At 39.0% G+C, this 12,844-nt stretch overlaps 1 protein-coding gene across 3 annotated transcripts; it reads left to right on the forward strand.

Annotated features, from left to right (window-relative positions):
• The first annotated feature begins 5,048 nt into the window (after positions 1 to 5,048).
• On the forward strand, positions 5,049 to 12,454 carry LOC103935816 (transaldolase). Of its 3 annotated transcripts, XR_007260939.1 has the most exons (14): positions 5,049 to 5,266; positions 5,377 to 5,476; positions 5,549 to 5,627; positions 6,064 to 6,139; positions 6,239 to 6,322; positions 6,408 to 6,512; positions 7,025 to 7,105; positions 7,219 to 7,283; positions 7,876 to 7,945; positions 8,037 to 8,114; positions 8,586 to 8,683; positions 8,791 to 8,926; positions 10,205 to 11,085; positions 11,269 to 11,294. XR_007260939.1 is itself a non-coding variant. In XM_048591591.1 (13 exons), exons 1-13 carry the CDS (start codon positions 5,213 to 5,215, stop codon positions 10,565 to 10,567), a joined length of 1,389 nt encoding a protein of 462 aa, XP_048447548.1. In that variant the 5' UTR covers positions 5,049 to 5,212; the 3' UTR covers positions 10,568 to 11,294. The 3 variants fall into 3 exon arrangements, 2 of the variants coding, with proteins under 2 accessions (XP_048447548.1, XP_009343901.2); XM_048591591.1 differs by having other exon boundaries at positions 10,205 to 11,294; XM_009345626.3 differs by lacking the exons at positions 10,205 to 11,085; positions 11,269 to 11,294 and adding an exon at positions 12,079 to 12,454 and having other exon boundaries at positions 5,099 to 5,266.
• The last annotated feature ends 390 nt before the right edge of the window (positions 12,455 to 12,844 follow it).

The following is a 12,844-nucleotide window of genomic DNA, read 5'->3' on the forward strand; positions in this document are numbered from 1 at the left end:
AAAAGAGAGGTGCTTTAGAAACTGCAGAAAATGTTCAATACAGACCTGAGATTACAAATTCACCAAATATTTCATTGTTCATCCGATATGCATGAAAATTTTCAGACATAAAGTAAACATACAATTCTGTTAATTCGCAAAATTTCATAATTTTTGAGACTTTACAAGTGTACTAAAAGAAAATTAGAAATGGGATGTGCTGCAGAAACGGCAAAAATTCTGTAGTACATACGGGAGACTAAACAATTCATCAAAAGTTCATTCTTCCTCCAATGTGCATGAAAATTTCCAGAAATGAAGTAAACATATAAATTTACTGTCACTCAAAATTCCATAATTTTTTCAATTTTACAAGTGGGCTCAAAATAAAATCTAAATGGAATGTGCTGCAGAAACCGCATAAATTTTGCAGTACAGTCTCGAGATTAAAAATTCATCAATAATTCATTTTCAAACCAATGCTCGTGAAAATTTTCATATTTAAAAAAAAACATCTCAATGTATATCATACTAAAATTTCATGAATTTATGAGTTACATTGATATATCAAAATAATATCACAAACAGACTATTCTGCAGACTTCTGCAGAATTCCAGCAACATGGTATCACACTTAAAAATTTACCATAAATCCATTTCTTGTCCCAAAAACGTGGAAAAATACCAGCATCTACAATCCATTAAATATTACGACATGATCGAATTTCATAATATTTGGAGTTATGGAAGTCTATCAAGCCCAGGTTATTGACATGAATGGATTTCCTTTTAATGAGACTTTAATGGAGTCATACCCCAATAATATCATAGTTTGAAAAGACTATAATTTAGCATGATTAATTTTGACAAAAGTTTAGGCAAGAAATAATTCACACCACAATTGAATCAATTTATTAAAAATTTGAAAACGCCAATACGAACCGACTGAAAGCAATTCATAATAATGTAATTAACCACACATCAAAATTATGACAGCAAGCAATCCTTCATAATACAATAATTTGTTTATATATACGTAAGTTGCCAAATAGTTTCACCATTATCAGTTCGTCATAAAACAAACAAATTGGGAATGCCTTTTAGAACATATTAATTAACAATGCTAAATCCAAATTTTAAATCATGAAAGCATGAAATCCAATACAATATTCATCCAGAAAACTCACATCTGCAAGGATTAATTTAATAATTTGACAGAATCGTAACAGAGAACAGTCCAAAATATAAGCAAACTAAAAAAAATATTTTTTTTTTTTTAAAGGCTAGATTTTGCAACACAATAAGCGGAAGTGTAAATTCTCAACTCAATCAATTTTGAGATGGAGAAATAAAGGTTGATTGCCCAGAATCAACACCATCTTTATCTAATTCTCAATTTAGATGAAACCAAAAGCTTAATTTTAACTCAACCAAATTAGGTAGATTAAATTGACCGATTTCATACCTTTCTGAAGAGAATTCTTACCGAATAACACCGAATAGATCGAAAAAGCCGCCATTGAGGAGTTTTGCAAGAGAGCCAAAGACTTCACATGTGACAGCCCGTCTTGGATTATTCGTCTTGTAGGGGTAAAATGACGGTTTTGCCCCTAGTGGATAATTGTTGTTTGCGTGGTTGTTTTGGGTGCTTGGTTGGTTGTATCTCAGCCACACATCCATCTTCATTTCCACCACCCTCTCCCGTTGACTCTCTCTATCCCGTGTCCCTGTCTCTCTCTCTTCTTCTTCTGCTTGTGTACGGACAAGACCAAGACACTCGAGAACGTTGTAGATCGAGGAAGGAAATCATACCTTTGTGTTCGTGAAGTCCATACGAGTTTAACCATACCCATTTCAGGTAAGGAAACCTTCGTTTTCACGTCGAACCTGAGATGTTCAATTCGGGGTACTGTTCATGCACACGTAAAATCATGCGTTTTTGGGAATTTCAGGGTTGTAGGAAGTTTGGTGAGGTCCTTAGGAAGCTCGGGATGGTTCGTTTGAAGGTTTTGGATGTCGGGATCGTGAGTTGCAGGTTTGGGCGGATTTGGTGAGGATTTTCCAGCAAGATTCCGTTGGTTTTAGTGCTTGAAAGTGGTAAGGTTTTGTTCTTCTAGTTGTAAGCTTCATTTTGGTACCAATTTCATGAAATTTGGGTGAAAAACGAGTGAGAAATGAAGTTTATAAGTTTTTCCAGTTTTCTGGTGACGGCGACGGCGTCGGAGGTTGGGCGGAGAAGATGATGGAATATTCCTAACGGCGTTAGGTTGACTGTAACGGAATTCGTTAGTTTTAACGGAAAATATTCCTGACGTCGTCAGTATGCCAGACATGTGCCTGCGTGTGGGCGGCGCGTGTGGCCGTGCCTTAGGGGCCCGACGTGGATGGGAATATACATTTAAGGATCACTTCCCTGGGTGATGTGGGATGTTACAATCCACCCCCCTTAGGGGCCCGACGTCCTCGTCGGCACACTTTCCACATTTAAGGATCATTTCCCTGGGCGATGTAAGATGTTACAATCCACCCTCCTTAGGGGCCCGACGTCCTCGTCGGCACACACGTGACCAGGGTTAGGCTCTGATACCAATTGTCACATCTCGGCCCGGGGTGGATCACTTCCCGGGCCCGTTCCACCACCGTAGCACAATATTGTCCGTTTTGGGCTTACCATTCCCTCACGATTTTGTTTTTGGGAACTCACGAGCAACTTCCCAATGAGTCACCCATCATGGGATTGCTCTAGCCCCTTTTTCGCTTAACTTCGGAGTTCCGATGGAACTCGAAGCCAGTGAGCTCCCAAAAGGCCTCGTGCTAGGTAGGGATGGGAATATACATTTAAGGATCACTTCCCTGGGCGATGTGGGATGTTACAATCCACCCTCCTTAGGGGCCCGACGTCCTCGTCGACACACATGCGACCAGGGTTAGGCTCTGATACCAATTGTCACATCCCGGCCCGGGGTGGATCACTTCCCGGGCCCGCTCCACCACCGTAGCACGATATTGTCCGCTTTGGGCTTACCATTCCCTCACGGTTTTGTTTTTGGGAACTCACGAGCAACTTCTTAGTGGGTCACCCATCATGGGATTGCTCTAGCCCCCTTCTCACTTAACTTCGGAGATCCGATGGAACTCGAAGCCAGTGAGCTCCCATAAAACCTCGTGCTAGGTAGGGATGAGAATATACATTTAAGGATCACTTCCCTGGGTGATGTGGGATGTTACAATCCACCCCCCTTAGGGGCTCGACGTCCTCGTCGGCACACACGCGACCAGGGTTAGGCTCTGATACCAAATGTCACATCCCGGCCCGGGGTGGACCACTTCCCCGGCCCGCTCCACCACCGTAGCACTATATTGTTCTCTTTAGGCCCCGACTACGCCCTCACAGTTTTGTTTCTGGGAACTCACACGAGAACTTCCCAGTGGGTCACCCATCATGGAATTGTTCTAGCCCCCTTCTCGCTTAACTTATGAGTTCCAATGGAACTCGAAGCCAGTGAGCTCCCAAAAGGCCTCGTGCTAGGTAGGGATGAGAATATACATTTAAGGATCACTTCCCTGGGTGATGTGGGATGTTACACAATATATTACGTATATATTATATGAGGGTACGTTTGAATTTACAAAAATCATTAATTGGTATATTTATTTGCAATTTTGGTACGTTTGATTTGATACATATTGTAAATAGATACATTATTTTTATTTTGTACACATTGTGTATTGGTATGTTTATATTATTCTCAATCATATTTTTACTTAACGTACTAAAAGAAAAACTTATTTCGGTACGTTTGATTTTGGGGGATTTAAAAATATTTTAAACTATTTTGAAAAGAAAATATTTTAATTGTAGATAATTATTGCTAAATTGTAGCATTATTGTGAAAATAAATTGAATCTAACCAACTCTTTTTTTTTTTTTTTTTTTTTTTTTATATATATATTTTTTATATTTTTACAATTATCTCTAAATAGCAGTTCTATCATGGGAACCCTCCCCCAGGCAATACACTATACTATCCACCCAATGAACAATAATCGCCCTTAATGAACAGTAACCGCTTTTTACATCTCCACCGTTGCACTTCAATAGCCCTGACAATAGACAATAAAATAATAATATTTTTTTTTCTGGGAGTAAATTCTCTTTGCGTTGAAACTGTACCAAAGGACACCCAAATTTCGCATACATGTTTTGGAATGAAATCAAGTCATAAAAGTAAAATCCTATGACATTTTCGAGGCCCTACCCTGCTCGGAAAAATGAAGTTTTGCCGAAGCTCTCTCGGCTTGGCAATTTGTGCACCACAGAGATGAGGGTTGTAGAGAGAGTGCATATCAGAGAGTTTCAGAAAGCCATAACCTCCAAATTCTTCCTTTCCATCCATCTATATCTCTAAAAAAACAAAAAACAAAGAGAGAAGACAACAAAGATCCATCTCTCGATTGTTCAAAATTTGAATGAAAAAATGGCACAGAGTGCAGAGAAGGAAGAGATGCATCGGTAGAAGTGCTTCAACGCCGCATCGGCCGCCACCACCGCCACTTCATCGTCGTTGTCAACGGCGATTGTTTGAGATAAAATAGAGGAGGATGGAGAAGCAAATGGAGACAAAGAAAGAGGAGTTGGAGGGATGCCAATGTTGGTGAGAAGATCGAAAATGGTGGCTTCAAGGCCAGTGGGTGCCTTAATAACGTGGCTGACGTTGCCCTGACATCAGCCCATGTCAGACAGCCTTCAGGTGCTTGGGCCGGCACGAATCCACGACCTTGGAGCTCGGGCTTGCTCGCCAGCCAATGCTGGACTTCCTCCCTCGGGCAATCAAGCCCTTTTCCACAGCCTGTCCCTCAAGCAGTTGCTCTAACAAGAGTGTAATTAAAAGGCTAGATTGTAAGAAATTTGTTACAATATAATATACATATAACATTAAAATTATGATAAAAAAAAGTTTAATCAAATCACTAAAAAAACATAAATATTTAATCTAAAAAAATTCAAAAATGAGACACATGTATAAAAGATCTTAAATTAATATTTGGGCAGCGGAGATTACAATACAAGAACACGTCTCTTTCTGCTGCTCAGCGTCTAGCGTCTATTATCCTTCCTCGTTATTCTCACCTACATCAAATTTTCTGTCCATATAAGAGGAAGAACCGTTGATCCTCCGCTCAAATAAATTCCAACTCCAACCGATTTCTGCGAAACCAAAACCAAAAAAAAATGACAATCTCTTTGCAATCTCCGCCTTCCTCAACCGTCTCCTCCTCGTTCCAGGTAAACTCCACCAACTCCACACCTTCTCTCTCTGCTCTCTCTGGATTCTCAGATTTTCTTACTGCTAGCTGACTAACTACTGTACGAACTGTAAAATTAAATCACGGCAGGGGACGAGGCTGAGGTTCTCCAATGGATCCCCACCTTCCAATTTACGCTTCACCTTGCAGCGATCCTTTCCTCTCATTCGCGCTTCCACTCTCGACACCGGTTAGTCTCGCTCACTGCTCTCACTCCTCAGCTTTCCATTTTCTTTTGTTGTTGAATTAATTGGATTTTCAGGTTCAACCACGGAATTGGAAGCCGTTTCTAGCTACAGCGAGATCGTTCCTGACACCGTGATTTTCGATGACTTCGAGAGGTCTGTAATAATTGTTATTTTATTTTAAAAAAACGAGCGATATTATCTATATTAAAGGGGGTGGGAGAGTGTGAATATGGTTCAAATTCGCCTTTGGCGAGAATTGAACCTAATAATCTAGTTTCGTCTTTGGCGAGAATCGAACCTAAGACCTCAAGTGAAGAGGAATTTCACTAGACCGCATACTAAGTGACTTCGAGAGGTCTATAATTAATTTTAGGTTTTCTTATAAGCTTTCCTTAAATGAAAAAGAAGTGGACTTTGAAAATTCGACGATCATGCTGTATAAATTATGAATTGGATATTTTGTTGAATTGATGATAATGTCGTTTCGAATTGATCATACATAACCATTATCTTTCGCAAGATAAATTACATGAATGATTTTCTTCTTTTGATTTTTATGTTTTTGAATATTTTGGCTTTTTATCAATAGGTTTCCTCCAACTGCTGCAACTGTGAGCTCTTCTCTACTCTTGGGTATATGTAGCCTCCCCGATACAATCTTTAGAGTAAGCATTTAATTGGAAAATTAGAAAACTTCAAGTTACTCTTTAATGCTAATATGGGAAGACGTGTCGTATATTCTGATTTATTTTTCTTTGGTGTAGAATGCCGTGGATATGGCGCTGGCAGATTCGGAGTGTAATCTGCATGAAAACTCCAACGTGAGATTGTCATGTTTCGTCAACAAGGTTGGTTTTCTCCATCTTATTCATTAGTATGCATATGCCTTGTTAGATTGATCATAGGGTTTTAAATTTAGTTCTGGGTGTGTAGGCTTTAGTGAATGTTGGTGGTGATTTGGCAAAACTAGTTCCTGGCCGAGTGTCTACTGAGGTGGATGCTCGTCTTGCTTATGACACGCATGGAATTATCAGAAAGGTAATCCTTTCTTCCTGGTGGTTCAATCTATTATTTTCGACTAGCACATTATTGGGAAATTAATCATATTGCTTAATTAATTGCGGATGTTCAATTATAATTTTTTGGTTTCTATCTTAACTGTGTATGCATTCAGCTCATTCTTAGTTGTTTTTAGAGCAGCTATATGACTTGTTAATGATAATGGTTGGTGCAATGTTTTGCATTGAAGTTTCAGAACTTCTATAAAATGTATAGATTTGATAGTTTGTAACGAGATGACTTTTACATTCCAAACCACTGTTTTCCTGAAAACAAACTTTTCTAGTAATTAGAGGATAAAATGTGTGAGAAGAATGCGATACTGAAATTTTCAGTATCGCATTCTTCTTACAGTTGTGCACTTTGTTACTTTAAGTGCCAATGTTTTTTTTGCTTATTATCTGAAGGCATATCCTTTCTACTATGACATCATTATGCTATTTTCTATCTTTTCGTTGCAGTCTGTTACAATTGGTATGTATATATTTCAGGTGCATGACTTGCTGAAGTTGTACAATCAAGTTAATGTTCCTCCTGAGCGTTTGCTGTTCAAAATTCCTTCAACTTGGCAAGTGAGTGTCAGATAAAATTATAAGTGTAGTGAATGTTCTGTGTTGACTTGATACAATAAGGCCATTATTGTTTTGCATCATTTTGTTTCATTGGTTGTTGGGTTTATGTACAGGGAATAGAGGCTTCAAGATTACTGGAATCTGAGGGCATACAGACACATTTGACATTTGTGTACAGGTAAGCTTCTTACAATTAATTGGTGTAAGCTTGATAAACCTATTTGAAACAATTGATTGTATTATGCAAAGGAATACATGATCTTACTATGCTTCATATATGCTTGAAAAACTGGTTTGAAATATGATGTTTGATGTTGCCCCAAGTTCTATAAGGGCCTGAGTTTTACGTTTTAGTGGAGATAATTATTCATGCTACCCCTCCTTCCCTTTCTCCCTCTCCCTCTTCCTCTTTGGTTGGGAGACAAGATAGCCTGCTTATGTGTTGAAAATGGTTCCAGAACCATGATCTGGGTGATATCTAGAGGAGCCATTATTGGTATTATGTGGATGACATGTTTTCTTGTTTTGGCAATAAAAAATGCATGAATGTCAATCTATAATCCTGTAGCAGAAGCTATTAGGTTTTGATGGTGGAAAAAAAAAAAAAAATCAGAATGCTGCTTTGTGATTTTTATCATGTGTGGTTTATTAAAATACGTAAGCCGACTTTGCCATTACCCTTGCTCGTAGAAGACACCACACCATGGCCTTTTAAGATGAATTCAATTTTAATTCTTGTGTTTGTTGATGGTTTGGTCATTTTTCTTCAGCTTTGCTCAAGCTGCAGCTGCAGCCCAAGCTGGCGCTTCTGTTATCCAGATTTTTGTTGGTCGTCTTAGGGTAATGTTCTGCCACATTGTATAATGGAATGTTTTTTTTTAAATTCAACTTCAGTTTATCTGAGTTTCTAAAGGTCAAATTTATCATTCAGGATTGGTCTCGCAACCATTCTGGTGACCCTGAGATAGAAGCTGCTCTCAAAAGAGGGGAGGATCCTGGGTTAGCCTTGGTAAGTTGGAAAGTTCTCATCTTGTGGTTTTTTTATATTTTATTTTATTTTATTTTAAAAAAACTATTGTATGAATTTTGATTTTTGACCTCTATATGATTACCAAATATAAACTGGTAGTTTTTGTTTTTCAATTTAAAGTTTCATATACCAAAATCTGACAACCAGTTAGTAGCTTAAAGAATTTGTTCAAAGACCAACCAGACAGAACACTGTTGGATGCATTCCTTCGCTAGCAGGTCTTCAGCCCATCACTGATTGAAACAGGTTGATGGTAGCTCAATCACAAGACATTGAGTAACTGAAGCTTAGTTCCCAGACTCGCTTTCCCCATCACTGATTGAAGTCTTCTAGATGCTTTAATTTCTGGCTATGCCGTGAATTACTCATGTGACAGTGGAGCTTTGATATAGGAAGATATTGAGTATAAACTGTTCCTATATAATAATAAGATGTTTTCTGGTTTTGCAGGTCACAAAGGCATATAACTACATTCACAAAAATGGACATAAATCAAAGTTGATGGCAGCAGCAGTTCGTAATAAGCAGGATCTATTCAGTCTCTTGGGGTAATTTATATCAGTCACCTTTTAATTTTGTAATTTTTATATAGTTACGAATTCTTACAAAAATTAAGGTATGAACTTCCTGCTCATGATGTCTGTTATGTGTTCAGGGTTGACTACATCATTGCACCGCTGAAGGTATTGCAATCACTCAAAGAATCCGTCACTGCCCCTGAAGATAAGTACTCTTTCATCAGGAGGCTATCTCCACAAACTGCTGCCACCTACAAGTTCAATGAAGAAGAGGTAACTTTCTTCCTGTGCTCGGTTTATTTATTCAGCATCAGGAGTTTCTCATTCTAAATTGTTGGTTGGGGGGTAGTACACGAAGAAACGAAATGAATTTTACAAGGTTCCTCTATAATATATGTGAAGCAAAGGTGCATCAGGTTAATAGGTTCTCCTGCGTGTTGTGTGTAGTGCTGCTGCCTGTTGGTATTTCAATATCAGTCTCTTATTTCATGTGACAAGGGCAAAAGGATGCCATTAAACAAGTAGTGGTAAACTTATGAGCGACTCTATTTCCTTGAGAAGTGGATGCTGTGTGCAAAACTACTAAATATTTTGTTTGAACCTCTTTTCTTCTTGAGCGGTTAGTTTTAATAAACCTTGCCAATTGGTGATGAGAATGCATAGTTACCCATGACAGTATCTTAATGTTTTAAAGTCTTGCATTTTGGAAACAAAGCTCTACAGCGCAGACGTTATTATAACTACTAGAAATACAATGAACTCGGACATGGAATTCCTCTGATCCTCTAGAATCACCAATGTATGGCTGCACACCCACCATCATCATCTTTCCCATATATAGGAATATCACTATTGTGGACACAATTTTCCTACTTCAATTTGAGGCTTGATTTTGAACCCGTCGGGACCATGAGAAGTGTAAAGTGGAGTAATCTTTGGCTTTGGTGAGAGGAATCCGTGTGTTGTCCTTGGTGATTCTGTGTGAGCTTGATAAAGAACACAATACAAGGGGTTTCTTTTTGGGTGTTTTGTGTTTGGTTTGGGTAGAGGGCTTTTCTGGCTTTAAGTTTTCCTTCTTTCCCTCATGAAGTTCTTCTCTCTCTTATTTCCCCCCTTCTTTCTCTCTTTGGCTTCTACTTCTTGGTACCCTTCCTCTTGGTTTTCTTGCAAAAGAATAACCAGAAAGGTTGGATTTCACAAATTATTTTTGATCACGCGTTGTTGTTTTGATTTGAAGGACAATTGTGTCCACAACTCTATTGATTTGATAGTCAGTGCTTCTTTGGTAGGCTCCATTTTATGTCCGAAAACCTTGTCTTTTCAAAAGTTGGTGATACAATATTTCTTCCCGCCATGGATGGCAATGCTCAACTACATGTCATGAGCACGAGTGGCTAGCTCTTCAAAGGTCTGGGGCTTATTACCTTCGAGGATGTAGAGTAATCCCCAATGCATACCTTGCATGCACATCTCAACTGCTGACACTTAAGAAAACACGTGTTTGCAACTAATGTGTAACGAATACCATCGTTTGATGTAATCCATGATCAGTTCATCCTCCCACTGTTTCATATTCGCAAGCTCCATCATGGTACAGCGAGTGCTATAGAAGCAGGATCTAGATTTGGGCTCCAACCAGTTGAATGCATTCCTTTCCAAGGAACAGGTAAATTGTTTTACAAGAAGGTCACCTTCTGTCCTAGCATTGTTACTAGTTTTGATGAAATCAGCAATATGTTGTTTTGGTTTGCCATTTCCGTCGAATTGCATGAACTTTGGAGGCTGGTGTCCTATCGGAAACCACAAGCTATCCATCCTCCTCGTGTAATGCATGGTATACATCAGAGTATCCTGAGAGGGAGCCCCGTACTGAGCCCTAATGGTGTTTGTATTCATGTCTTGAAAATTGCATGAACTTTGGAGGCTGGTGTCCTATCGGAAACCACAAGCTATCTATCCTCCTCGTGTAATCCATGGTATACAACAGTGTATCCTGAGAGGGAGCCCCGTACAGAGCCCTAATGGTGTTTGTATTCATGTCTTGAAGTTGTTGGACATATAAGGAACCCGTTGAGGCACGCTCGAACTTTAACTTTAATTTCTTGCTAGGTTTAGTTTCTTGATGTGATCTGTATGTCTTTTTCAGAGTCATGTAGCACTGGATTCAGAGTCATGATACACTTCTCTGGTTCTTGACTATATTCTCCAGTTTTTTGCAATTCTAGCTTTTTCCTAAGTGAGGTGATCTGTATGTCTTTTTCCTTGAGCATATTTGCTAATTTGGCAATCACCTACTTCTTCTTGGCCAGTTCTTCTTCAACAGAAATGACTCCTGTCAACATAAACTGCATAGCCATAGAATCTGAACCTGCCATTGATACCGAGGGTATCACAGGAAACTCACTAATTTGGTCATCAGTAAGTGATCCATGGTAAGACCCTGTGCTTAATTCATTGTCTGGAAGTGGTGGGAGTGATCACTCCCTTGAGTTCTTTAAACCCTTCTTATTTTCATGGGAACTCATCCAAATCTTTCCAAGGGCATGCTTATCTGCCCCCAGGAAAGCTAGATTGATTACTAGTCCATTCTTTTGGTGTATGCTTTGTGACTTAAGGTGGAAGTGGTGGGGAGTTGACATGTTGAGTTGAGGATAACACCGGTAGAGTCTAGGCTTGTGGTGGAACCACTCATGTTCCTGTCCTTGGTTGCGGGAATGGCTCGACTTTTTTTGGAAGCCATTGATTTTAGCGGATTGTTTAGTGCTTTTAAATGGAGGAAAAGATGCGAGATAAAGATGTCCTACCAGGCGTGCCGAAACGATTTTCTTGCTTCAAATCAAACGGGACCATGTTCCTAAAAATAATTTTTGAGCTACAACCTCTGCGGTTTATTCTTTAAGAAGAATACTCCCTTAATTGATTCAAGGGTGGCAAGACTTGACCTTGAACATGTCAGGACCCCAAAGAAGTGCCAAGTGGTTGAGTAATCTTCTGCTCGGGTGTTGAAGGAATTATCACGTGTGTGTTATATTTGGTGATTCTTTTCACGTTTTTGGCTTCTACTTCTTGGTTCCCTTCCTCTTGGTATGTGTGCCGCATGATTTCTGCTTTCATGTAGGAGGTTATTCTCTTCGATTGGATTCCTTAGGCTTAAACCAGGTCACATGAACGTGTTTTTGGTTATAGCGTGAATAAGAAGTTTCTCATACTTTTATGAATAATTCCTCAAGGCTCAACCAAATAGTGATTCTGTTTTTAGAATTTAAGTTCTGGAAAGGGTTTAGACTAATCTATATCAGTTAGATGTCTGTCTAATTGTTACTGGTTCAACCTGATAGACCTCTCCGGTGGAAAAAATAGTTTGAACAGACTATCGAAGTGCATTTCATTTTACGTTTAATAACTAATCTTTTCCTTGTGTCCAGCTTATCAAGTGGGATCAATTAAGCTTTGCATCAGCTGTGGGACCTGCAGCCGTGGAACTTCTTGCCAGCGGACTGGATGGTTATGCTAATCAAGCAAATCGAGTCGAGGAGTTATTTGAGAAGATTTGGCCACCTCCAAATGTATGAAGACTAGTGCTTTCTTCTGTTGGTAAGGGGATCTTGCCTTTCGTGGAACAAGAAGGAAATACCGTTTTGGCTTTCGTTTCTCCTTTCCCTTTCTCTTTTCCTCTCTTGTACCGTTTTACTTTTATCCCGAAAAAACTTGATCTCACCAAAAAAGACTTCTATTTGATCATAAAAATGCGAAGTAAAATCGTAAACACATGAGATAATAATGCCAATGAAGTTACACCCCCATTCCCTTTTCATAAATGCCGGTAAATATTGTTATACACGTGAATGAACCTAGCCTCCGCGACGCCAGGGGAGGGGATGGATGGATTTAGTGCATTTTGCAGGTCGTTTAGTTGTCGACCTTCAATGTTTCGATACATTTTGCCAACATTGCAATATTTTGCTCCGTAGGATCAATGGTGTCGATAAAAATGAAAACAAATAGTTGCTCAAGTGGTCACCTATACTCTCTTTTTGGTTACATTAAACAGTAGTTTCTACTATTTAATTTGCTACCAATGGGAGGAGCAAAAGATTCGTGTTTGATGTTACCATACCTTTTTTTTTTCTTATACGTACTCTTGTTTAATCTTATTCATTGTTTCTGTTGGATTTATTTAATTTAATGACA

Source organism: the organism of the source record quoted next, unplaced genomic scaffold, assembly GCF_019419815.1.
Source record: "Pyrus x bretschneideri cultivar Hongxiangsu unplaced genomic scaffold, Pyrus_bretschneideri_v1 Contig34, whole genome shotgun sequence".
Classification (NCBI taxonomy): Eukaryota; Viridiplantae; Streptophyta; class Magnoliopsida; order Rosales; family Rosaceae; genus Pyrus; species Pyrus x bretschneideri.

Coding starts and splice junctions, on each gene's coding strand:
- LOC103935816 (XM_048591591.1), top strand. CDS start 5,213: ATGACAATCTCTTTGCAATCTCCGCCTTCCTCAACCGTCTCCTCCTCG. Junction 6,323..6,407: donor TGTCATGTTTCGTCAACAAG/GTTGGTTTTCTC, acceptor CTGGGTGTGTAG/GCTTTAGTGAATGTTGGTGG. Junction 7,284..7,875: donor CATTTGACATTTGTGTACAG/GTAAGCTTCTTA, acceptor ATTTTTCTTCAG/CTTTGCTCAAGCTGCAGCTG.